We start from the raw sequence: 27886 nt of genomic DNA, 5'->3' as shown, positions 1-27886 counted from the left end.
TTTTTACAGAATGTAGCCTATAAATTACATTTGATATAATTCATATGAATGTATTTATTAATGTAGGCTATTAAGGTAGCTACAAATGTGAAAAGCTGGCATTAATGCACAATATTAAACCATAAATTTTATGTAAAATTATGTATTTAGAGAATTGGGTCAAATTAAATACTAGAATCATAGTCAAGAGATTAACAAAAGCAAAAGAGATGTTTAAAATGTAAATCTAACACAAGGAATTGTTAAATAATAACATCATTATACTTTTTTTGAAATTAAATTATATTTCCAAAAACAATGTGTCACTATGGCCTTCTGCCTCAAATCTCGGAGACAGCTTACCCCCAAAGATCTAGAATGCCACTAATGAAAAACTATTGTTATATATATATAGGGAGACCGGGTATAGTTGTAACACGGGACAAGTTGTAACACTACCAATTCCATGAATCAGGGACAAGATAGGAGGAGTCATGTGACAATTTCAGTTTCATCAGGCTTCCTTTACAATCCCACATGGAGGTTTTCCAGTCTGTGTTGCTATCTCTCCTGAAGCTACAGCAGAAAATCAAATTCTGAGGTATTTTGTTTAGTACTTCTACCGTTGTAGATAATGTTGTATGAGTTATATCAGGTCAAACTGTAGTTTCTCTAGTAAAGAATGGTGTATCAACCTTCTGCCAATTTCAAAGCACCATGCTAATACAGCTTGCTAAACAATGGGTGACAGTGAAGGGGTAGGTTGTAACACGTGTTTTGAAAGCGTGTTACAACCATCCCCTTACATACAACCAAGAACATTTTTGTGATTATAACAATTCTATAGAATGCCTAGAACTTGTCCTTTAAAAAGAGCAGCAGAGAAAGTTAGGAAAGGAAAGTCTTTTAGGGCAGTGGCAAAATCCCACAGAATCTGCCATGTAAACTTGAACAGATATTGGCAGAAATATAAGGAACTGAAAGACCAGGGATTGAGGGACCTTCCTCGTGTAGGATAATAAAGTCCTCACCAGGTCTTCACCAAGGGAGCAGGAGGAGTATTTGTCATAAGCCTGAGAAGAAAATGAGAAGAAAATGGCAGGGACCTTATTGGTTTGGCTCGTTTATGAAGCGGAACCCCAGACTTTTCAGGGTTTTTTTTTTTTTTTTTTTTTTGTTCTTGTAACCATTGTGACTGGTAAAGAATGCATTTCATTTGTTCATTCTCTGGAGTGGGGATAAACATACGTCTGTTAATTTGGTCTCTCTCTCTCTCTCTCTCTCTCTCACACACACACACACACACACACACACATAGAGACACACACACACACCCATATGAATGTGCACCCATATAAATGTGCACTTACACACATGCACACACAAACGCACACACACAAAGGCACACATGCACAAAAACACACAATATGCTCATACACTCCCCATATTCACACATATTTATTGTTGCAGCCATTCTTTTAAAATACAACTGTTGTTGTGGCATATCACTTTTGCATATTTTGTCTACCTGTTACAACTTACCCCAGTATGTGTTACAACCTACCCCAGTAGTGGGGTAGGTTGTAACAAAGGACCACCTTGTATTTGTCATCATCTCACAAAGTTTGTGATATAGTTGAATACATTTAAATTGTTGCCATTTGTAGTATAAAAATGTGGGTACTTTGCCTAAAAGTTTTAGACGTGTCGCCTAAAAAAGGTAATTTTAGGTGCTAAAGAAAAAAGTGTTACAACCATACCCGGTCTCCCCCTATATATCATTTTTATGACTCAAAATCAATTAACATCACAGCAAAGAATTAGTAAGACGCTAGTTCGTCATCTGCATTTTATGTATGAATAAAACAGAGAACATTCTTCTTCTGCCAATCAGAAATCGTGTTTAAAGAAATATAAAATAAACAAACCAATATATGCATAAATAACCTTGTTTTAGAAAATAATGAAACCAAACAAGTGAATCCTGCTCGTACAACAAAACACCATCATGACGCGCTATCCCTTTATTATCTGAGCCGATTTAAGTGAGGCCAACACAGTTCTCCTCCCCTTAATGGATTATTCACAAGTTCAGTCCCTCAAGACTTCTGAACGAGCAGCCCATTTACTTGATCTGAAGCAGACGCGTTGCGGTGTTACTATTTTGTTAGTCTGTGTGTTTACCTGAATCAAGCAACGCAACAGGTGAAGACAAGATCGGTAGCTATAGCCATTGGATGCGTTGACGACCAGTAAGACCGTAATGAAATGCTTGGCTGGTTTTCTTAGTTAACAGCTACGCGGTGAATGGAGGTGTTTTTTATTTATTATTATTATTTATTTTGTTATGCCATATAATGAATAATAATATATCATCTGAATATATTTCTTAGGTGTAGGTCGACACCTTTATGGTGTGGTGATACAAACAAAGAGGGATGGACAGAACAAAGTAACTCGCTGACCGTTGGCTGCGCGGAACACGCGCGTGGACTTGTGTTAACTGACGCGTAATGGTGCGCTTATAGTCATTTGTTTGGAGGCGCTGCGATCATCATGGTGGTAGAGAGGACACTTCTCGCAGCAAGGCAAGGGGATGTACAAACTCTTAAGGTACAGTTAGCGGAGAAGGTCCTGAACAGTGATGTGAAAGATGTGTTGGGAGCGACTCCCGTACACCACGCAGCTCGAGCGGGGAAGCTCACCTGTCTGAGGTATTTGGTTGAGGAAGCGGGTTTACCGGCGAACAGCCTGGCGAGGAACGGCGCAAGTCCAGCGCATGACGCCTCAGCCACCGGCAACCTGACCTGCCTACAGTGGCTCGTGACGCACGGAGGATGTCGAGCGGCCGTGAGTATCTTTACGAAGACTTTCAAGGGTAACAGTGTCCCTGTAAATAGAAAGTATCAACAACATATCCCAGACAATTATTAGACTACATATAAAGTGTACAGTGGGTGCTCTGCGGGAGAAAAAAAAAAAGAAAAAAAGTATATATATAATATAATGTTAATTTCAGTGATTAGCATTTTATAGCATTTTTAACCATTTCTAACATTTGAATAAATATTTTGTATATATATATATATATATATATATATATATATATATATATATATATATATATATATATAAGTATAATAATTTCAGATATTCTCATTAGCATACAGAACTGCAGCATATTAACAAAAAAATATTGGGTGAAATATTACCCATAATTTCACACAATTGGACGTGGATCAAAGATATTTTTCTGTGCATAGTTAAAACAGACATTCACATCTTGTGGTGGTGTTTAATGTTATTTAGTGAGTTAGCTGCAGGCCTCCACAATACTCTGGGACCCTTTTACTCAATCTCACCTTTCCCCCCATTAGTGATGAGCCAACTGTCTTGCTGAATTTGGCTTTTAAAGTCATTAAAGGGATAGTTTCCCCCAAAATCAAAATTGGCCTATGATTTACTCACCCTCAAGGCATCCTTCGTGCATGACTTACTTCTTTCAGACAGATCCATTCAGAGTTATACTGAAATTCTCCTGGCTCTTCCAATCTTCATAATGGCAGTGGGGAGGTGTTTCTTTTCAAAAGTTCAAAAGAAGTCCAATAAAGTGCATCCATCCTTAATAAAAAAGTGTCTCATACAGCTCCGGGGAGTGAGTAAAGATCTCCTTTAGCGAATCGATGTGTTCTTTTAAGAAACATATCCATATTTAAAACATTATAACCACTTTTCTGTAGCTTGGGCTAACTGTCTTACGTAGAAGCCGTTCCGGACAGATGCTATTGCTAGTCTCGCGAAAACCTACATTTCTTTACAGAATCAAAGGAAGCAAATTTTCCTTATTTTAGCAAAGGAAAACCAGTTTCCTCTTGGCTTATATCAAAATTCTCTGTCATTTTCTTTACAAATCCTCATTTTGTACTTCTAATCCATGACCAGGGTTTTGTTTTGTTTTGTTTTGTTTTGTCTCTCTGCTTCCACATTCGTCACTTCTCACCAGCACATGCGCCATGCATACTTCTTACGTCATCCACCCGGGATGAACGCGCATACGACAGTTAACGGAAGCTAGAGATTACAGTATATAAGGTTTTAAATATGGATATTTTTCTTACAAAAAAAAAAAAACATCAGATTGCTACAGGAGACCTTTATTCACTCCCGGAGCCATGTGGGATACTTATAACTCTGAATGGGTCTGCCTGAAAGAAGAAAGTCATGTACACCTAGGATGGCTTGAGGGTGAGTAAGTCATGGGCTAATTTTACATTTTGGGTGAACTATCCCTTTAAACTTGATGTGCTTTTAACCTGACAAGACATAAATAAAGCTTTCTAATGAAGTGTAATGAAGACACAGAAACACACCCATCAGTGTATGCTCAGCACCCACACTGAGGCATAAACTGATTTCATGGCCCATTCATCACCTCATCTAATAAGATATCTCATCTCATTAGTAGGAGATCCTTATAAAAGTAATTTAGCCTTCAGTATCATGGTCAGAGAATTTACTCAACAGTGTTCTCGAGATCCTACTAAGTGTGACTTCAGTTTAGCCGCTTGAGCGTGCCTTGGATAAAACACTCCTTCAGAAGTCAAGTGTGTGATTCGTGCAGCAAGTATAAGTATGGAATGAAGCATTCCTTTAGCGCTAAGAGCAAACAGTACTATCCTGCAAATGCAAACCAAGAAGAAGAAAATATTTAAATGGAACGAGATAGAAGTGCCACATCTGTGCCTTTATCCAGTTGCTGTTTTCAGGAAAGTGTGGAGTTCCAGGCACATCATAAGCCAAAAAGCAGCGATGTGTGATCTTGGGGGGGTGGGGGGGGGGGGGGGGGCTTTACGGGTGAGGGGCGGGTTCCGTAAATTTCCTGGACAGAGTGGAGAGGGACACCAATGAACTTCTCAGCTGCTCTCACTATGCGTTGCAGAGTCTTTCTTCAGGACGCGTTGCAGGCGCCATACCACACAGTGATGGCTCTCGATGGTGCCTCTGTAGAAGGTGTACATGATGGGGGGTGGGGCTCTGGCTCTCCTCAGTTTGCGGAGGAAGTAGAGACGCTGTTGTGATTTCTTGGCCAGTGCTACAGTGTTGTCGGTCCAGGAGAGGTCCTCTGTGATGTGCACACCCTGGAACTTGGTGCTGCTCACTCTGTCCACAGTCGCACCGTTGATGGTCAGAGGAACGTGCTGAGTGTGCGCTCTCCTGAAGTCAACAACAATTTCCTTCGTCTTCTCCATGTTCAGAGAGAGATTGTTGTCACTGCACCACCCGGCCAGGCGGCTCACTTCTCTCCTGTAGTTTGTCTCACCTTTGTTGCTAATGAGACCCAATAAAGTCATGTCATCCGCAAACTTAATGAAGATCCGCAAACACTGTAGATCACATATCATTCTCAGTAGGTGAAACATACAGTATTTTCTGTTTGAAATGTAGTGGATTTGAAATAAATGCTCAATTAGCTGTAGCACAATCTGTAGCCAGAAGTAAGTTTTCAAAATAAATAAGTAAAAAAAAACCTTACTTAATCCTTTACTTTTTCATTAGTCCTCATCTGAGTCTATGAACTTTTGTTGTTAGGTATTACAATGAAATACCTTAAAAATAAATTTGCAGATATACTAGAATTTGTTTTGTTGGAGAAAGTCAATAGGTCTAGTTGTACACCTCACCTCATTAGTTCAAAAATGTGTTTTTCATAATGAAAAAGTAACTGGAGCTCTTGCTGTTGTCCTTTTTTTACTTCGGTGCACATGCTGCCATCAATGGGGAGCGCAGCGTCTGTGGAAGGGCTTCACATTACATTATTGTGTTTCATATCTGCACTGCAAGTTTGAATGACTACAAAATATTTGGTCAGTTAAATATGATCCAGTAGAGACCCTGGGTCAACATATGTGCCTGAAAATTATTCATATTTTGTCTTATATATTACAAATAAATCTGTTGAAATACACCCATGTTCCTCGTCAGTACTGTATAACATGCAGCATGTATAACATGTAGCTTGCAGATTGTTGCCTTTGAACAATTTAGAAATTTACCATTGAAATATATTTCTGTATTCCAGCTGACTGTTAGTTAATGTATGGTATTTTTTAAAATATATTATGTACTGTGTTGTTTACAGGATAAGGATAGCTCAGGGGCCACTGTCCTGCATCTGGCTTCTCGCTTCAGCCATCATGAGATCATTGATTGGTTGCTGAAAAGTGGGGAAGGGGATCCTACTGTTGTCACGGATACGGGGGCGTTGCCTGTTCATTATGCGGCAGCTAAAGGGGACTTACCCTCACTCAGGCTGCTACTGGAACACAGCCCACAGTAAGATCACTCTCTAATATTGGGACAGTTTCGTACTGGGACCTTGTTTTTATTTATTCATTTATTTGTTTATTTTTAATAATTCAAGCACTTTTCTAATCATTTTACAGGAATCATGAATGTTATTATGAGTGTTCTTAAATTATCGTTAGGTCTAAGTTATGGAAATGGAATAACAGTGTTGTTAGGTGCATCCTAATTTGCATATTTGCAATTTTTATTATAAATAGTGTGATTTTCATTGTGTGCACACTAAAAATTTCAAAAAACAAAACTGCTCATCGAATGCCCAGATGTTGCATGTGCAGAAAAAAAAAATACTCTGCCTTATATTATAGCCTTGTACTTGATGCTGGCTCGAAAACTTAACCTTATATACAAACCCGATTGCTAAAAAGTTGGGACACTGTACAAATTGTGAGTAAAAAAGGAATGGAATCATTTACAAATCTCATAAACTTATATGTTGTTTACAATAGAAGATAGTTAACATATCAAATGTTGAAAGTGAGACATTTTGAAATGTCATGTCAAATATTGGCTCATTTTGGATTTCATGAGAGCTACACATTCCAAAAAAGTTGGAACAGGTAGCAATAAGAGGCCGGAAAAGTTAAATGTACATATAAGGAACGGCTGGAGGACCATTTTGCAACTTATTAGGTCAATTGGCAACATGATTGGGTATAAAAAGAACCTCTCAGAGTGGCAGTGTCTCTCAGAAGTCAAGATGGGTCAAGGCCGGAAAACCACACTGGATGCCCGTGATCTTCAGCTCTTAGACGGGACTGCATCACATACAGGAATGATACTGTAATGGAAATCACAACATGGGCTCAGGAATACTTCCAGAAAACATTGTCGGTGAACACAATCCACCGTGCCAATAGCCGTTGCCGGCAAACACTCTATAGGTCAAAAGAGAAGCCATATCTAAATAGAGATCCAGAAGCGCAGGCATTTTCTCTGGGCCAAGGCTCATTTAAAATGGACTGTGGCAAAGTGGAAAACTGTTCTGTGGTCAGACGAATCAAAGACGTTAAGATCTTTTTGAAAAACTGGGACGCCATGTCATCCGGACTGAAGAGGACAAGGACAACCCAAGTTGTTATCAGCGCTCAGTTCAGAAGCCTGCATCTCTGATGATATGGGGTTGCATGAGTGTGTGTGGCATGGGCATCTTACACATCTGGAAAGGCACCATCAATACTGAAAGATATATCCAAGTTCTAGAACAACATATGCTTCCATCCAAACGTCGTCTCTTTCAGGGAAGACCTTGCATTTTCCAACATGACAATGCCAGACCACATACTGAATCAATTACAACATCATGGCTGCGTAGAAGAAGGATCCGGGGACTGAAACGGCCAGCAGTCCAGATCTTTCACCGATTGAAAACATTTGGTGCGTCATAAAGAGGAAGTTGCGACAAAGAAGACCTGCTGAGCAACTAGAAGCCTGTGTTAGACAAGAATGGTATACCATTCCTATTCCTAAACTTGAGCAACTTTGTCTCCTCAGTCCCCAGACGTTTGCAGACTGTTATAAAAAGAAGAGGGGATGCCACACAGTGATAAACGTGGCCTTGTCCCAACTTTTTTGAGATGCTAAATGAATAAATGTAAATTTGTACAGCGTCCCAACTTTTTTGGAATTGGCTTTGTAATTAATACGCTATATGGTAGAGTACACAGTGAATAGAATAAGTACATAGTGAATAATAAGCCATTTTATGTATATAAATATGATTTTATATAATCCATATAATCATCCAAAAGGTGAAAATTAGTTTTTGTGTAAATGTGAGCAATAAAAATAGCACTGTTTGTCTAATAGCAATAATTACAAGGTATCCAACGTCCAGTTTAGCAATGTCACTGTTTGATATGAAAAATTAATTCCATTAGGAAGGGCTCTTGGCTTCAAAAGCCATAATGTGCGTAATGATTTTTTAAAGACAAATATGATTACACCTAATTTCCTGCTGTATATGAGGACTATCTTGTTTGCTGATAGACAATCCACACTGGAGCCTGCTGCCAAGATCAATGTTCACTATCTTTAAACCCAGCATAGGTCAGTTATTAGTCCTGGATGTATTTGTGGTGGTACAAATTGCTGTCTATATTGTAGAAATTTAGAATATGTAAATAGATTTATTAAACAAAGTTTGAGTGAGTGCCACTTGTAGTTTTAGGTAACAGCGACAGCTCTGGCACATAACATGTCAGCATTGTGATGGGAAAAAGGTTAAAAGTTTGTGATGGTCTGAACACATGCATTGACAGAAGTTGACACACATTTCCAAGATGGCGCCGTCTCTCTGTCTTATGTTTGCCTCAGTTTCACAACTGGGCTGTTGGTTTTATGCATGATTTTGCATTGGTTCCATGCAGTCTCAGTGCTCACCTAAGATCGGCAAGCTTTAATTACTATCAAAAGTCATATGGGAGATTACCGTGGATTGTGCCCCATTCTGCATTCTCAATCCTCGTTCAACCAACCCGTGCTGGAGTGTGCTCGCCGATTACCGTGCTGTGTTCCTCACTTAAGGAAGTGCCGCAGGAAGAGAGGTAATCATGGTGGTGTTCGTGAGAGAATCAGAAGGGCAATTGCGTCTTCCATACCGTCTTCAATGGAGCTTTCTCTGGATAATATGAGCTTGGAGGGTTTTCACCTGTTGCGACGTTAACGTGATTATACTTTACATCTCCCTGTTTTCCCGTTTTTTCACTCCTCTATTTTTGTTTGCAATAAAACTTTAATTAGGGCCGGGACTTTAACACGTTAATTGAGTTTAATTAATTACACAAAAAATAACGCGTTAATTAAGATTAATTAGTTACAGAAAAAAAATTGCCCCATTTTTAATAACTTATTTTTGCACCGCGGAACGTTTCTCACTGGATGAGTTTCGGCGGACCGATTATACTGAAGCACCAACTAGCGTTCGCACATCACTGCAGCACATCGAGTCTCAAGGATCACCTCAACGCAAAACATATAGCAGCTAGTGTGGACTTTACACTTTATGTTGAACTATGTATTATTTTGTTGGTGCAACAGTTTATGTTGAACTCGTTATTGTTTTGGCCAAGGTTATTGAGAGTTGGACTTAGTATGTTATGGCCTCTGAAGCAACAGAGAGATGTTTTCTAATAGTCAGTGTTTCCAATGTTCTGAATGTAATTGACAGTATTGTGTTTTACTTAAAAAACACTTTACAAAAGGTTCCAGCACCTATAAGCTTCCTGAATTTCTGAAATGTACTATTTCTAAATTGTTTCTAAATATGCTATTGCTACACTTCATGGCAAAAATGGCACTGGTCTGCTAGACTTGGTTGAAAAGAAATAAACAATATTTTGTTGCTTTAGCCTATGTATTCAGTCATTATTCAATGGTATACTATAAATCCATGTGGAAAAAAAAAAACTTCTCACTGTTCTCAGGTCAAATATTTATATGCGATTAAAATGCGATTAATATCTGGACATTTTGAGCTTGACAGAGAATTGAGTCGGTGCTGGTGAGTTGTCATCTTTTGAAGAACTTTGTCCACTGAACTGTTGTTTTATTAGTACCCCAAGATCTGCTGGTAAAGGTGGTAGGGTTGCAATGGTTTTTAAACAATCACTCAATATTCAATCAGTTTCTGTTCAAACTTTTTCATCGATTTAAGTACAGTACATTACAGTCTAATTCATCTCTGCTGTTCTGTGCTCTCATCTGTAGGCCTCCTAATGTTGGAAGTAATTTTACTAGTGAGTTTTCTGAATTTTTTACTTCTGCCCCATTGTGTGATCGTATGTTGTTTCTGGGTGATTTTAATATACATCTACAGTATGCTGCCCGGGGCGGCCTTTGGTTGCTGAGTTTTGTAATATCTTGGACTCGTTCGGTTTCTCTCAACATATAAATCAAGCAACTGATGTTCTTGGTCACACACTTTACCTTATTATGTCATATGGTTCTTCTGTAGTTGATGTTGTCATTGATGATGTTTCCTTCTCTGATCACAAACCCATTTTTTTTAAGGTTCCTGCTGTAACCTCTGCTACTGTGAATAAACCTGCTGGTTTTTATCCTCGTTTTATAAACTCACTGACTGTTTCTCAGTTCAATGATGACTATCTAGCTAATGCTGTTGAATATATGTAGGATAGATTTTTCAACAGCATTAGCTAGATAGTCATCATTGAACTGATTTCTCTGTTTTACAGTTTGTTCTAATATCTTAGATTTATATTGTTCCTTTTTAAAATGAAGCAACCAAACATAAAATCTTATTAGTGGTTGGACGACAACGCTCGCTCTCTTAGATAGGCCTGCCGTAAAGCAGAGAGGAGATGGAAGCATGATCATCTTACTGTCTCTTGAGATTTTTTAAGATTGTCTGGTTAAGTTTCAGAGCACTGCTAAGTCAGCAAGATCAAAATATTCTTCAGAACTGATAAGCGCACCTTGTCATAGAACTAGGGTTTTATTCTCCACAATAAATTCAGTTATTAATCCGAAATTCCAGTTCCCTAGGGAGCCATCAGCATGGCTCTATGATACATTTTTGCCATTTTGTTGACAAAGTGAGTGCCATTTGCTTATCTTTTACTTCACAGTTCGCAGACCTGTCTTTGAACTCGCCTGGTAGTCCATTATTATTTTGCCATTTTCAACATGTCTCTTTAATAGAACTTTCTGATCTTGTTAACAAAATGAAGTCTATTAATTCCTCACTGGATGTTGTTCCTTCCGTGATTTTTTCTTCTTTTTAACTTATATATGTGCCCTTTGGGGGATATTATCAGGAAGCACAATGTTTCTTTTCATTTATATGCTCATGATACACAGTTGTACCTCCAAAAAATGGTTATCAAATGACTTTCTCTAACATAATGAGAACAAAACAGAAATTATTGTTTTTGGTCCCCCAAAACTAAGAAAGGATATTATTAAGGAGCTGGGCAACCCCTCCATTTCCTCACAGGTTAGAAACCTGGGCATTATCATAGACTCAGAATTATGTTTGTCCAAACAAATTAATTCTGTGGTGAGGAACAGTTTTTACCAATTACCGGTCATCACCAAACTTAAATAGTTTTTGTCTTTTCAGGATTTGGAGAAGGTTATTCATGCTTTTATCACTTCTCATTTAGACTACTGTAATTCACTGTACTCAGGTCTTCCACAGTCATCGCTTTCACGCCTTCAGTTGGTACAAAATGCAGCTGTAAGGCTGCTGACTGGGGCAAAGAAATATGACCATGTCACTCCGATTTTAGCTTCTCTACACTGGCTTCCCGTCCATTTTAGAGTTCAGTTGAAGATTCTGTTGTTTGTTTTTAAAGCTCTTAACAATCAAGCTACATGTTATCTTAAATATCTTCTCATCCCTTTGCCATCTACCAGACTTTTAAGATCCGCTGATAGGGCTCTTTTATCTGTCCCTTGTTCCTGTTTGAAAACTAAGGGTGACAGAGCCTTTTCAGTCACTGCCCCCGTCTGAGGAACCAATTGCCTCTAGACTGCCGCCTCGCACCTTCCATTACCATTTTTATTTTCATTATTGCTGTTTATTGTACTTTATGTCTTGTTTGCTTCTTTTCTGTGTTTCCTTCTCACTTTTAATTTTATTTTACATTGTTCAGCATTTTGGATAGCTTTAAAATGTACTTGATTCAAATTAAATTGGAATCACATTGCATTTTTGTTAAAGACATTTGTCTTGATTTGGGCAGACCTTCTCGATAAAATAACAATAATACCAAAATGAAGGTGGTTAGAGAAGAGAGGTTAAAAAAGGACTAAAACAAAGGTCATTTTGAAGGCGACTCCACTAAACTGCTTTTCTTTTGTGTGGGGTATTTCTACACAACCATCCAAAATCTAGTTTGAACAGGTTCTAAATACTTAAAAATACCAGTAGATTTTACAGCAATGCCATGAACCATTTGGGATTTCCAAAAGAACCTTTAAATATATATTTTTTTAAGAATCCATTTTATTTCTCTATAGTGTGAGGAACATTTTAATAATCTGAAGAAAGTGTTTTCCACTGTTAAGAATCTGTTGTGCAGTGGAAAGATTCTATGGATGTTAGAAGTTCTTCATGAAAGCACAAATGGCAATAAAAAAAACAAACTTTATTATGAGCGGGATCATAAATCAAAGCAACATTCTCAGCACAAATGTGAAAAATAAAAAAATGGACCAGTACCCTTTAAGGTACATATTTATATCTTTACATCTTTATTTACCCCTGTAAGGGCCGAAGTAATACATTAAGGGTAAATATTACTCAGAAAAAAAAAAGTTATCCCTCGAAGTTGCTGCCATTGTACCCCTAAAGGTAAAATTTTTGCACTTTTTTTTTTTTTGAATAGCTGATTCGGAAGGATGACAGTGATGGGGAAGTGATGCTATGCAGATCAAGCACAGTATTCATGTTATTTGTCTCCCAAACGCATCGTTAGCTAGCTTTGGTCGTTATCTCCATTTGAACTCTTTTGGTAATGACGGACCTTAATCATGCAGTCTTCAGCATCCTTCACACTCTAGGAAAATTCCCGTTTGTTTCTTACAGTTCTCAACCTATCATTCAAACTGACCTATGATATAAGAGAATTGTGCTGTTAATTATAGTTAAGAACTTTGTGTTTTTGTCTGATTTGAATAATTCCATTAGCATACCGGTGCTAAAACAATGGTATCAATTCATTCTTAGTGAATCTCCTCTTAAAGTTTATTCAGGAAGAGAGATTTTACTTATTCTCATTCAGCACTTGTCTAAATGGAGACTATCAGTATTACACAACTGATAAACTAATGAGGTAAACAAATACCCTTGAATAGAAGTCTGCTATGCAGGAGTTTTCTGCATTGTGATGATAGGGTTACTTTTGGAGGGTAGAGATAACATTCTCATGTCAGAGGGGTCAGGCAATTGTGTATTGTCTTCTCTTCTTGTTACAGGGAAGGTCTCTTGGTCATGGTTCATGAGTCTTGACATGGCGGTTAAAATGATACCATGTAGGGCGTAGAATAGTGCTGTTGGATGATTTATAGCAACATAGCTTGCTAATGTTGTTAGTCCTCTGGCACAGTACTGGTCTAATGGGATATCCAGAGTAACACTGTTGAAATTATGGCGACACACCTGGGAGAGGTTTGTATTAGTCTAAATCTAACAAAAGGAAACAAAGGAGGAGTATAGATCAGGGTTGTGTATGGACCGAGTAATTGATTCCTTGCAATAGATATAAACCGTTTTAACAACATGCTTATAGCCACACTCTTCTGTTATGAGAAGCAAAGCACTGATGACTGGATTGCTGACTGACTGGTTCAAACGAACATTTGCAAACAGCATCGTAAACTTGTGTGGTTGGAGCTACAGCTCTCATCCTGTGGTTAGGGGTAAGGGAACCCTGGAGTATGATGTAAGGGGAAACCTTTTATGACTCAAACTTCAAATTAAGCAAAATGTCAGGGAACAAAAAATATAGCGAAGTAGTCATCAGGTGCCATTTTTGTTGCAGCAACATCTCAAAAATTTTAATTGATTAAGCAAAAGGTAGGTAACACTTTATAACTCTTTTTCACTATTAACTACAACTTTTTCCCTCAACAAATTCCTAATTTGCTGCTCATTAATAGTTAGTAATTTAGTTGTTTAGTTTAGGTATGAGCTAGGATTAGGGATGTAGAATAAGGAATTAATGTGTGCTTAATTAGTACTAATTAATGGCTAATATTCTAATATGCTTGCTAATAAGCTAGTTAAGAGGCCTTAAAATAAAATTTTAGTGAAGATATTACTAACATTTTGGAAACCAGTCATGACAAGCTGATTAGTTTCATTATGTAAACAGTCTGCAAATTTGTTAAAGTACTGTAGTGCATGATAAATAAAGATAATGTCTCTCAAAAGAAAGATTCGACTCTGAACCGTCTTAACGAGTCATCATATTTTTGAATCTTCTGCCTGTTACCTATATACGTCACAAGGTAACACATCTGCATAAACCCTGCCAGCCCACGAAATATGAACACTCTTTCCTGCCCACAAACACTTCCGCTAGTTAGTGTGTTTACATCATGTTGAGAAGACACTGTGTTATTCACGGTGAAAACAAGTTTTGTTTTCATTGTCAAAATATGTGATTTTTTTCAACAATACCACAACAATACAATTCAAACCTTTTGTTTTGTGCTGACCTGTCAAACTTTGGGACAGTACAGGTTTTCAGCCTCACTGGGCATTCTAACTCAGTTCCCACACGTGCGCCTTAAATCAGTAAATAATAATAATAATAATAATGAATGCAATAAAAGTGCTGTCACATCATATAAAGTACCACATACAAAGTTGAGAAACGTCCTGATCAAGTCGTGCTTGCGATGGTATTTCCGGTTGAGCATTGGTATCATCCTTGGACTCTGTCATGATTCTGCCTTCATGTCCTGACTTTTCTCTAGTCTTGAGGCAGGATCATGACAGACCCGTGTTTTGTGTACAAGCACATGGCCTTGTCTTTGGGCCATGTGCTTGTGTTGTCTCGTTCCCTTGCCCCACCCCCCTTGTTATCCTAGTGTTATCGTGATTGCTGTATCTGTGTCACCTGTCGTGTCTTGATTAGTTCCCCTATTTAGATCCCCTAGTGTGCTCTGTCTTTTGTCGGTTCATTGTTCCACTGAGATTGTTCCACACTGTGATTGTGATTGATCCTACATGTGAGTGTTTACCATATCATGAGTGCCTCTATATGTTTCTGAATCCCTGAAGAAGTCTTTGTATTACCGTGTTTGTTTATAGTTAGAGTCCTTATTTATCTTGTCAGCCCAGTCCTGTTTGGTCATTTTGTATCTACCCTAGTCAGTGTTTTCCCCCTCGTGGGTTTTGTTTTCCCCTTTTGTGTTAATAAACCCTCTGTGTACCTGATTCCTGTCTGCACTTGAGTTCCTCCTTGCCAAACCTTGACAGAATGAACCGACCAATTAAGAACTCAGCAGACAGGAGGGCCTCCGAGCTTCAACGACAGTCGGAGTTCCGGAGGCAATGCTGGATGTCTTTCCCCACCGACAAGAAGAGGGTCGCCCTCCCATACTCATCTGAGAGCAGGTGGATTCTTAACAATTATGCCTGGGAGTCTGCTTCAGAGGCCTCAGCGACGGAGTCAGCCCTGCCGGAGACCGAACTCCCCCAACCCGTCTCAGACCCAGCGGTGACCTCTGCACCGCGGCCAAGGAGGAAGAGGAGGAGGAAGAAGGGGTCTTCCGGTCCTGCGACTTTGTCTCCTACTGCAGCAGTGGGCGTGCCCGAGCCAGCAGCGGAGAGCGCTGGCGTGCCCGAGCCAGCAGCGGAGAGCGCTGGCGTGCCCGAGCCAGCAGCGGTGACCCTTGACCTCGAGCCAGCGACTAGGAGAACTGTTTCCAAGTCTGCAGTCGCGAGGGCGGAGGAGAGAGCCGCGGCCGACTCTGCAGCAGGAACATTACTGCAGTCTGTCTCATCTCGTAAGGAGATGCCGGTTATTATTGCAGCCAAGACTTTGTCTGATTATTTGTCTCGTCTTGCCCAGATCCTTCAAGTCCCTACCAGTCCTGTCTTGTCCCCAGACCTTGTCCCCAGAGATCCCAAGCCAGCCGCAGTTAGTGCAGTTCCTGACCCAGTTTCTTTCTCCACTGATGTTGTCATGTGTCCCGCTGATGTTGCCTCCCCGTGTCCAGTAGATGTTGCCTCCACGTGTCCAGTAGATGTTGCCTCCACGTGTCCAGTAGATGTTGCCTCCACGTGTCCAGTAGATGTTGCCTCCACGTGTCCAGTAGATGTTGCCTCCCCACGCCCTGTTGTCTCCCCGAGTCCAGTCGATGTAGTCCCGTGTCCTGTTGATGTTGCCCCGTGTCCAGTGACCTCTCCTGCCAAGTCTTCTGTCAGTTGTCCAGAGACCACTCCCCACCCCTCACCACCCAGACCTGCCCGGACCCCTCGTCGTCAGCCCTCGTCCCGTCCTTCTAAGATTCCTGCCCCACCCACCTACCCTGGTCTGTCCCCCATGAACTTTGTTGTCCCGCCTCCTCCCCTTCCCTGTTTGTTTTTTTTTTTATTTGTCACCCTAAACCTGCCGTTGTGTATTCATGTTTGCCTTTGTTGTTGTTTGTCATGTCTTGTTGGTTTTTGTCTCTGTCCCAATCAGTCATGTCCCGCGTTCGACGTTCCCTTGAGGAGCGTCTGGAAGCCCTGTCATGATTCTGCCTTCATGTCCTGACTTTTCTCTAGTCTTGAGGCAGGATCATGACAGACCCGTGTTTTGTGTACAAGCACATGGCCTTGTCTTTGGGCCATGTGCTTGTGTTGTCTCGTTCCCTTGCCCCGCCCCCCTTGTTATCCTAGTGTTATCGTGATTGCCGTATCTGTGTCACCTGTCGTGTCTTGATTAGTTCCCCTATTTAGATCCCCTAGTGTGCTCTGTCTTTTGTCGGTTCATTGTTCCACTGAGATTGTTCCACACTGTGATTGTGATTGAGATTGTGATTATTCCTACATGTGAGTGTTTACCATATCGTGAGTGCCTCTATATGTTTCTGAATCCCTGAAGAAGTCTTTGTATTACCGTGAGTGTTTGTATATATTTAGTGTTTAGAGTCCTTGTTTATCTTGTCAGCCCAGTCCTGTTTGGTCATTTTGTATCTACCCTAGTCAGTGTTTTCCCCCTCGTGGGTTTTGTTTTCCCCTTGTGTTAATAAACCCTCTGTGTACCTGATTCCTGTCTGCACTTGAGTTCCTCTTTGCCAAACCCTGACAGACTCAGGTTTGAAATTGATAATGTAATAACAATGCCATTTTTATAACCTTATAGCGTCTTTGTTTACAAGTAACCCTCCAGACTCCGGAGCAAAAAAATTAATAACGTTAATCGGCGTTTTGTTTCCAACATGCATTGTATATGGAAAGACCAATCACAACAGACTTGGCCAGCTGACCAATCAGAGCAGAGTAGGCTGATGGCAGGGAGGGGTTTACAGACCTTAATCTCAGAACTGCTTTCGAAAAATGATTCTAATTTTAAATGAATATTCTGAGAAAATTACAATGTTGTCTGACCTTAGATGCATTTAAACCTTTTAGGGGGCTCCAAAACAATATTAGGACACTTTAAAATACCATACGACTTGCTCTTTAAATAAGGATATTAAATAACTCCTATTAACTATAAGAAAGTATGATTAAACAATTAGTTTGTAAGAAGGTGGTAGTCCACTAGCTAATACATTACTTTTATTTATGCCTCCCAGAGAATTACTAAAAACTATATAGTTTCTTAATTTGTTATATAAAACATAACACATAATTAAGGGAATAGTTCACCTAAAAATGTAAATTTATTTACAGTACCCCCAGGCCGTCAATATGTAGATGAATTCTTCATCTGAACCAATTTGGAGAAAATTAGCATTAAGTTCACCAGTGGATCCTCTGCAGTGAGTGGATGGTGTCACAGTGAGAGTCTGATAAAAGCAGGACTCCAGACCATCAGTTAATGTCTGGTGAAGAGAAAAAGCTTTAGGTTTGTAACAAACAAATCCATCAAGATGTTTTCAATATGCAAAGATGCAAAACAGTCCAAAACTGTTTTAAACAAATGTGTTGGCGGATTGTAATATGAAAGGACAACAGGGGATGGACTTTTAAAGAACTGTTATTATGGATTACTAAATATATACTTTGTCCAGCAGTGACAGTTTGAAGTTAAAATGATACACACAGCTTTTCACTTGATAAAACGTTTAATTGATGGATTGGAGTTGTGTAGATTGCTTGTGGATTATTGTGATGTTTTGATCAGCTGTTTGGACTCTCATTCTGACAGCAGCCATTCACTGAAGAGGATCCAGTGGTGAGCAAGTGTTGAACCTTGCCTGGCCTGAGGGTTATTACATTTTCAGCAAATGTTTATTTTTTGGGGAGCTATTTCTTTAATACCTGCTAATGATAACACATGAATACAACTGTTTACAAATTAAGTATGTAATAGTAATTTATGTGTTTTGTAAGCTGTAAATATCATTCCTCCTTGAGAAAACTATTTACTTATAGTGGATAAATGTATATTAACTTTAATTATATAAATCCAAACTCAAACTATCTCATATACAATGTTGCGTAAATTATTTAAAAAAAAGTTATCCACTACAAATTACTAATTACTTCTTTAAAATTGTAATTTGATTACATTACTGATTACTGGATTTAAATACTAATCAGTTTACTAATTACTTAACTTTCAAGTTTACTTTGCATCACGAGCTGCAGGGTTTAATTTGGTTTTGTTTGTTTATGTTTTTTACTCTGTGATTTCCATCCACTTACATTATATGACTGACAGACTGCAAAGGTTTGAGTTAAAACTCATCATTTGTGATCTGAAGAAACAAAGTCACCTAAATCTTGGATGCCCTGGGGGGTAAACAGGATAAACATCAAATATTTTACCTTTTTGGTCAAATTTTTTTTTAAATTTCCCTCTAAGGAATAAGCAATTGCGATGCCGATGCGGTTTAATGCAGCGGAGGATCTCATTCTGATGAGTCATTTATTTTTTACTTATTAGTGTTACTGTGACATAAACTTCTACACATTCACTTGTTGAACTTTTCCCAAAATATAATGTCAGACTAAAATATGCTGAGTGCATTTGAAATACATACTGAATACAAATTGAAATACAACCTTTCATTGAATCTGAATGTTGTAGGACTCGTCTGCATTTAGCTCACATTGTCCGGTGATTTATTTTAAAGGCAAAACTTACTGACCTGCAAAACATTATTTTTTTTTTAGCTCATAATTTTTTTAGATAAAGGGAAGGAACCATCGATTAATGAGAAGAGATCAAATTGGGATGTTGTTCATGCATATCCTGTTCTCACAGGCCATGGAGGATTCTCTTGTGATAAAGCTAATGGTTCACATGAATGCATTGGTCATAAAGCTCAAATAAGGTGCCACAAAGTGGGTGGGAAGCAATTAATAACCAGCAATGCAGAATAGGGTCACTAACTTGCTTTAATGTGTCATAGATGGAAGGATAGATTCATATTTGTGTAAAGTGTAAGGATCAAAGGTGAAAAAGTTGTTGCTATATTTTTGTAAAATATATCAGGCTGACTAATTTAGATTGATTACCCTATGATGAGAAACAGACTAAAATTGAGTCCTTTAGATTATTGTAAATATTTGTTATTCACTAAGAAAGAAACTTTCTCCCAGTGCAGATCATATTGAAACTTAAAGACCTGAAAATAAATTACTGCAATTTTGTATTCTCAGTTTCTTAATGGGTTTAAGTGTTGATGTTGTCCTTGATACAAAAAGATTGATCAAATTAATTAAATTCCATTCCTTTTATGGATTCTGAAACGCTGCATTTTGCTTAATAAAGCAAAATGTTGTATAAATTATTTAAAACGGAAAAGGAAAGCACTATTTACATTTCCTTAAATAAATAAATGAATAAAATAAAATAAATAAATAAAAATTTCCTTAAGCCCTCCTCTGAGAGAAATATCAGTGTCTAATTCTTAATCTGGACATAAAGTTTACAGAATTTGAATTATTCTTTCAGACTGTTCTTGTTCTCAGTTTCAACATATTGACTAAGTGATCAGATTGGACCACATTAACTGTAATTGCACCAAGAACTGCTACTGGGACATTATGTCTCCTTCTGTCCAAATTCAGCTTGTTTCCATTACTCTCCTGTATCATTCACGGTTGGTTGACCTGTTCTTGTTTATCAAGTTCTTCCTCGTGTAAGAACATTACTGTAACAATAAAAAAAAAATAAAAAAAAATTATTAACTGAGCCTGGTGAATAAGAGTTCAAGTGGGACTTTGTTGGGTGAAGTGCTTTGCTCTGCCACACATCTTCCGACAGCTGCTTCTGTTACCTTTTCACTCAAGTCTAAATTATTCACACAGGAAGGACAGCTGTGCCACAAATAAGGCTGTATCACGTCAGGGACCTTTGTGAACATACTGTAGTGTTGTGATGTCATTACAAACACTGTTTCCGTAAAGTCTAGGATGAACATGAATCTAGGCTGTTCACTTTCAAAATAATTTTTATTTTGATGCACCACCGACTCTTCATTGGTTTTATTGGTGAAACAGACTCTTTTTTAATATAAATTTTAAATGTAATGTAGTTCAGTTGGTCCATAGTGTAGCCATATCAATAACCAAAGTTTAATCTGCGTGTATGTTTGCTTTATTTGTGATCATTATGTAGTTTTGTTAGTGGTGTGTGTGTGTGTGTGTGGTGATCTGGCCCCTCCACCCCAGCACATGGGTGTTAGGGTTACACTCCTGAAAAATTCACGTCTGATTACTTCCTAATGACTGAGCCCCTGATTAATTCCTCTTCCTGTTTTAAAAATTCAGCATCTCTTTATTTTTTTGGAAGCCTCTCCAGAACTGTTTTGATTTTGTTTGTTAGATAAATGAAAAATCTTCTCAGTCATTCAGTAATGTCAGTATCCACTGTGAAACAAATTCATCGCATGCAGAATTTATTTACAATGCTATTAAATTGTCTGCCTTTTTTCTGATTGTTGAAATAGATGATTCCCACAGTTAGACTGTTTACCTGGTTCCTGACAGGTATTAATTCTGCTCTTTAATCATGTATTTTACTGTGTATGTTTATGTGTGTGTGTTTGTGTGTGTGTGTGTGAGAGAGAGAGAGAGAGAGAGAGAGAGAGAGAGAGAGAGCACAATAAATTGCAATCTGACAAATCTATAACATTTTATATAATATATAGAACATTATATATAACACTGGGTAGCACTGTGAATCCAATTTTGTGTAAAACGTATATATATATATATATATATATATATATATATATATATATATATATATATATATATATATATATATATATATATATATATATTTAATTTAACACAGTAATGTTAATTTAACTTCATATGTCATATTGGAAATGTTAGGGTGATATAGAAAGTCTGCATACATTGCAGAGTATATATACTATATTATACAGTAAGAGTATTGTTGCAGTATTTTAATATGAACATAGGCAAAATTTTATCCACATGAAACATACATACTGCAAATATATCTTTGTAATACTTTTCATAATAAAGATGGTTTAGGGGATGAGCTTTCCTCCTAGGAAGATGTAGTTTTTTCCTGTACAGAGCCTGCGAATATACAGAGAGAAGCAGCACTGATCCTCTTAAGAGACTCACTGTGTCCAAATAAAGCTGAGCTTTATAGTATTTATAGGAAGACTCCTGTTCTCTTCCAGAACTCCTGCTGTGACTTTAAGGAAAGATCTGGGACATATATATTAATGCTGTATGCTTCTCCTGGGAACAACAAACACTGGACCGGTCTATCACTTTGACTCAGAGTCGCCGATGTCTAATAATGCTTTGTGATATTTTATAAGGTTTTGAGCTGAACTGAGCAGTACAAGTAAAGAAAATCTCAGATCACTGATAAGAATTTGGTGGTGATGGTGGGAATGAATATAGTATGAATATGGAGTATGGATTGAAAATCTTTTTACTTTTTTGGTGCAAATATTTTGATAATTGCCCTTAAATATTTATTGAACTAGCAGATATATACAAAGATTATGTTAACACTTTATTTTAGGGTCTCTTAACAAGTGGCTTATTATCATGCGTTATACTAGAAAATTATGGAATAACATTTGTTTCAATTATAATTAACGAAACTTTATAAAACTGAACGTAACTTTTTCAGAAACTATAAAAAATATGCCATTACAAAAGAAGAAAAACACAATGAAAATGAAAAAAAAAATGAACTTAGTCGCACAAATTTAACAGGCTCTTCAAATATGCTTCATTCTTTGTTAATGTTTCTTAAAGATTCGTTTTCACTAATCGTGGATTCTGAATTCATTGCCTCAGATTTCGCTTACATTTCGCAGTTTTTTGTTTGGTGTTTTGAAACAAACCTCTCGTGGGGGCGGGCTTAACAGTGATATACTCTGATTGGATAGTGAGGTTTTGATGGACAGGTGCTTTCTGACCGGGAAGTACAGACGCCACTCAGTGGTGCGCATATTTCACATTCACAAATGCAAATTCTCCAACTGTAAACCTTTCTTCTCTGTTTTCCTAGTGTATAATAAGAAACCCTGCTCTGCCTTTGATCTCTGTAACGATCGGGAACACAGGAGATGAGGGATCCAAAAGCAGTGTGAGTTTTATTGGGTATTTCAAAATCAAAATCCAAAAACAGGCAAAAGGTCATAACCAGAAACATCCGTCCAAAAACAAAACAAACAGGATATAAGAAACTAGGACCACAAGGCAATGCGAGGAAACTAAGTGACAGAAAGTAAGGACTCCATGAAACAAACAGAAACAGACCGGTTTAAATAGGCAGGGTAATCACTATGAAGTGAAGACACCTGAGTGCAAGACAGAACAGACACTGTGACATTACCCCCTCCTCTACGGAGCAGCTACCAGATGCTCCACCCGAACATAAGAACAACCCAAGGAACACAGAGACCAGGAGGGAGGTGGACCGGCGGAGGTACAGGGGGAGGGACAGAGGGCCAGGTAATAGAGGGAAAGAAAGACAGGCTGTGCAAAAACAAACTAAAACAAGGAGACCAGGAGGGAGGTGGACCGGCGGAGGACCAGGGGGAGGGACGGAGTGCCAGGTAATAGAGGGTAACAGAGACAGGAAGTGCAGCAAACAAAAACAAAACAACAACAAGGAGACCAGGAGGGAGGAGGACCGGCGGAGGACCAGGGGCAGGGACGGAGGGCCAGGTCCATAGAGGGGAAACTGTGGGAAAACAAAAATAAAAAACAAAGCACCAACAAAACACAAGGCCAGGAGAGAACAGAAAGTTCAGGGGCCCATTGCCAAACAGACAGGGCAGGAATTCAGGGTGGAGCAAGGTGGAACTGGAGCCATGCGGTCGAGACGGAAACCCACATGGGCGGCGCAGAAGACCACCACATCCATGCGGTCCAGACAGAAGCCCACCAGGGAGGCGCAGAAGAGCACCACATCCATGCGGTCGATACAGAAACCCACCAGGGCACTGCAGAAGACCACCACAGCCGTGCAGTCGAGACATAAGCCCACCAGGGTGGCGCAGAAGACCACCACAGCCGTGCAGTCGTGACAGAAGCCCACCAGGGCGGCGCAGAAGACCACCACAGCCATGCGGTCGGGACAGGAGCCCACCAGGGTGGTGCCGAAGACCACCACAGTGGGATTGATGACACAGGAAAGCAAGTCTGGTTAGGCAAGTCTGAAACAGAGAACATGACCAGGTTAAGGGTGGCTTCCGTGGCCACGACAGGATAAGTCGAGCGCTCAGAGAGTTTGGCTGAGACATGACAAGACTCTAGAAGTTCAGTAGAGACGAGGAGAGGCTCATGTTGTTCAGCAGAGACATGGAGAGACTCTGGTACTTCAGCAGATACATGGAGAGACTCTGGTAGTTCAGCAGAGACGTGGAGAGACTCTGGTAGATCCATGGGGTTTTGACTGGATTCAGCAAGATCAATGGTGACTTGACTTTGCTCATGAAGATCAATGGTGACTTGCATTTGCTCATGAAGATCAATGGTGACTTGCCTTTGTCCATGAAGATAGTCGGTGACTTGACTTTGCCCATGAAGAACACTGGTGACTTGACTTTGCCCATGAAGAACACTGGTGACTTGACCTTGCCCATGAAGAACACTGGTAACTTGACTTTGCCCATGAAAATCATGGGTGATTTGACTTTGCCCATGAAGATCACCGGTGACTTCACTTGACTTCTGAGGTCTAACTGTGGTAGTGATTAACTCATGAGTGTCAATGTTGACTTGACCTGACTCTGGAGTGTAAACGGTGACCTGACCCGACTCTGGAGTGTAAACGGTGACCTGACCCGACTCTGGAGGGTCAACGGGAGCCTGACTAAACTCTGGAGGGTCAACAGGAATCTGACTCGACTCTGGAGGGTTAACGGGAACCTGACTCGACTCGAACTTTGGCTGTCATCTTGTGCAGAGGCGCTGGACAGGCGGCCATCTTGTGCCATTGCTCTGGGCCGGTGGCCATCTAATGCTGTGGCGCTGGGCTGGCGACCACCTTGTGCCGTGGCGCTTAGCTTGTGGCCATCTTGCGCAGTGGCACTGGTCTGTTGGCCATCTTGCGCTCTGGCGCTAGGCTGGCGGCCATCTTGTGTCATGGGGCTGGGCTGGCGGCCATATTGTGCAGTGTTGCTGGGCTGCCAGTTCTCCTGTCTGTAGACCCCGGTCTAGAATTGGCCATCCCACCGGGAGAGACAGGTGTGGCTGGCGTATCCCACGGAGACCGATGTTGTAGGTACAAAATGAACGCCCAAAAATCAAAGGCGTCCAGCTGGTCCATTTCCCTTTCTGGCACAGGGTTATCCAGAGCAGCGTTGCAAAGTCTTTCAGGGCCGCATCATTATATCCTATTCCACCCACCAGGGTCCAGAACAATTGTGCCACACCACCCACCTCTTTCCCCTCTTGACAGAGGGTGGTTAATTTGAGGAATTTCGCCCTCCGCTCCTCCACACTGGCTGGGAAACGGACTCGAAGTCCCACACCGCTTGATCTAGACATGATAGCGTCCTTCTGGTATGATCGGGAACACAGAAGACGAGAGATCCAAAAGCAGTGTGATTTTTATTGGGTAATCCAAAATCAAAACCCAAAAACAGTGAAATGGGTCATAACCAGAAACATCATTCAAAAACACACCAAACAGAAAACAGGAAACAATAAACTTGTTTAAATAGGCAGGGTAATGACTATGAAGTGAAGATACCTGAGTGCAATTAACAGGAGTGCAATTACTGTGATGAAGAGACAAGGTGTGGGAATTGTAGTGCCTGTGCTGAGGTGCCTATGGAGAAGTGAGACCACTAGTGGAGACCCAGGGAAACACAGAACAGACACCGTGACAATCTCCTTGTGTAATTTTGTTTAGATTTTGGCCCTCTTTTTATTCTTTATGTTTTGTTATTTTTGGTGGATATTATGTGATGTATATTTATAAGTTTGTATGTTTTTGTTCTCTGCATTAATAAAAATAGAAAATGAAAAAAAAAGATCTCGCGGTGATTTGTATGCAATACGTTGTGCCTTGTGTTACTAAATATATAAATAATATTTGAACTTCGATCATCTCAGTAAAGATGAGCTTGAAGGACAAGAGCTTATCTTTACAGAGTCGATCGAAGGTCAAATATTATTTACATATTTAGTAATACAAACCACAATCACGAGAGCTTTCCAATATGCACGCCACTGAGTGGCGTCTGTACTTCCAACCTCAGAGATTGCAGGTAAATTTATTAACAAATGAGGGTAATCCAAAATAAACAGTCCAAGGAGACAAACAAAACAAAAGAGGGAACCGGAAGGAAAGGAACGGGAACTCGGAGGACGAGAAGGCAAGGGCAAGTCTCGGGAGACGAGAACATTGGTAACATGAAGGGTAAGGACTCCATACAAACAACAGGGAAAGACAGGTATTTATAAGGAGACTAATGACAATAGATTGCCTGCACCTGGTGCAATTAACTGGAGTGCAATTACTGTGAAGACAGGACCAGACTAGAGGAATTATAGTGCCTATGGTGAAGTGCCTAAGGAGAAGTGAGCTCACTAGTGGACACCCAGGGAAACAGAAACTGACAGCATGACATTACCCCCTCCTCCACGGAGCAGCTGCCAGATGCTCCACCCGAAACCTAAGGGAAAACCAACAGACAAAGAAACTAGGAGGGAGGTAGAGTGGCGGAGGACTAGGGGGAGGGATGGAGGGCCAGATAACATGGTACACAGAGACAGGAGGACCAGGTAGAATGGGGAAACAGAGACAAGACAACCAGGTAAAATGGGGAAACAGAGACAAGAGAAGTGCCACACAAAAAAAGGAGTCCAGGAGGGTGGTGGACCAGTGGAGGATAAGGGGGAGGGGTGGAGGGCCAGGTCCTAGAGGGAAACGGAATGACAGACACAGACTACAAACCCAGGAGAGAGGTGGACCGGCGGAGGATCAGGGGGAGGGACGGAGGGCCTGGTCCAAAGAAGGAAACAGAAAGAAAAACAAAAGAAAACAAAAACACAAAAACGTCCTTGAAGTCCTTGAAGGACATCACATGATGCTCATCAGGGCGGAGCAGAAGACCACCACAACCGTGTGGTCGGGACGGATGCCCCCCAGGGCGGAACAGAAGACCACCACGTCCTTGTGGTCGAGACCGGAGTCGCCCAGGGTGGAGCAGAAGACCACCACAACCGTGTGGTCAGGGCGGAAACCCCCCAGGGCGAAGCAGAAGACCACCACATCCTTGTGGTCGAGGCCAAAGAACCCCAGGGTGGAGCAGAAGACCACCACAACCGTGTGGTCAGGGTGGAAGCCCCCCGGAGCGGAGCAGAAGACCACCACATCCATGTGGTCGAGGCCAGAGTCCCCCAGGGTGGAGCAGAAGACCACCACATCCTTGTGGTCGAGGCCAAAGGCCCCAGGGGGGAGCAGAAGACCACCACATCCGTGCGGCCAGACCAACGGGAGGACGAAACTCTGGTAATCTTATGGTGTTTCTACTGGATTCCAGAAGATCGCTGACTTGACTCTGCTCATGAAGATTATTGGTGACTTGCATTTGTTCATGAAGATCCCCAAGTGACTTGACTCAGTCCTTGAAGATCACCGGTGACTTGACTCAGTCCTTGAAGATCATCGGTGACTTGACTCAGTCCTTGAAGATCACCAGTGACTTGACTCAGTCCTTGAAGATCACCAGTGACTTGACTCAGTCCTTGATGATCACCAGTGACTTGACTTGACTCTGAAAGGTCAACGGTGACTAGCCTTGTCTCTGGAAAGTCCATGGTGACTAGTCCTGACTCTGGAAGGTCAAAGGTGACTAACCCTGACTCTGGAAGGTCAATGGTGACTAACCCTGACTCCGGAAGGTCAACGGTGACTAACCCTGACTCTGGAGGGTCCACGTTAACCTGACTCGACTCTGGAGGTTCAACCGGAACCTGACTCAACTCTGAAAATTCAACGTTCACCTGACTCGACTCTGGAAGGTCCACAGGAACTAGCCCTGACTCTGGAGGGTCAACGGTGACTAACCCTGACTCTGGAAGCTCGACGGCGACTAACCCTGACTCTGGAGGGTCCATGAGCACCTGACTCGACTTTGGAGGGTCCACGAGCACCTGACTCGACTCTGGAGGGTCAACCGGAACCTGACTCAACTCTGGAAAGTCAATGGGCACCTGACTCGACTCTGGAAGGTCAACCGGAATCTGACTTGATTCTGGGGAATCAACTGGAACGTGACTCGACTCTGGAAGGTCAACAGGAACTAGCCCTGATTCTGGAGGGTCCACGAGCACCTGACTCGACTCTGGAGGGTCAACCGGAACCTGACTCAACTCTGGAAAGTCAATGGGCACCTGACTCGACTCTGGAAGGTCAACCGGAATCTGACTTGATTCTGGGGAATC

General features: G+C 40.5%; 2 protein-coding genes across 2 annotated transcripts in view; both read left to right on the top strand.

Annotated features, from left to right (window-relative positions):
• The window catches only part of LOC128018190 (glutamine--fructose-6-phosphate aminotransferase [isomerizing] 1), a 368579-nt gene that overhangs the window by 267161 nt on the left and 73532 nt on the right, over positions 1 to 27886 (top strand). The window lies entirely within an intron of this gene.
• The window catches only part of LOC128018103 (espin-like), an 81476-nt gene continuing 56010 nt past the window's right edge, over positions 2421 to 27886 (top strand). Inside the window, exons 1-2 of the mRNA XM_052603476.1 lie at positions 2421 to 2829; positions 6119 to 6312. Of these exons, the coding sequence (XP_052459436.1) occupies positions 2536 to 2829; positions 6119 to 6312 (488 nt within the window). The 5' untranslated portion in view covers positions 2421 to 2535. The remainder of the gene's footprint in view (positions 2830 to 6118; positions 6313 to 27886) is intronic.

The sequence above is a fragment of the Carassius gibelio genome, chromosome A8 (genome assembly GCF_023724105.1).
Source record: "Carassius gibelio isolate Cgi1373 ecotype wild population from Czech Republic chromosome A8, carGib1.2-hapl.c, whole genome shotgun sequence".
Classification (NCBI taxonomy): domain Eukaryota; kingdom Metazoa; phylum Chordata; class Actinopteri; order Cypriniformes; family Cyprinidae; genus Carassius; species Carassius gibelio.
Note: the sequence above shows the minus strand (reverse complement) of the source record. Positions and strands in the feature narration are given on the sequence as shown.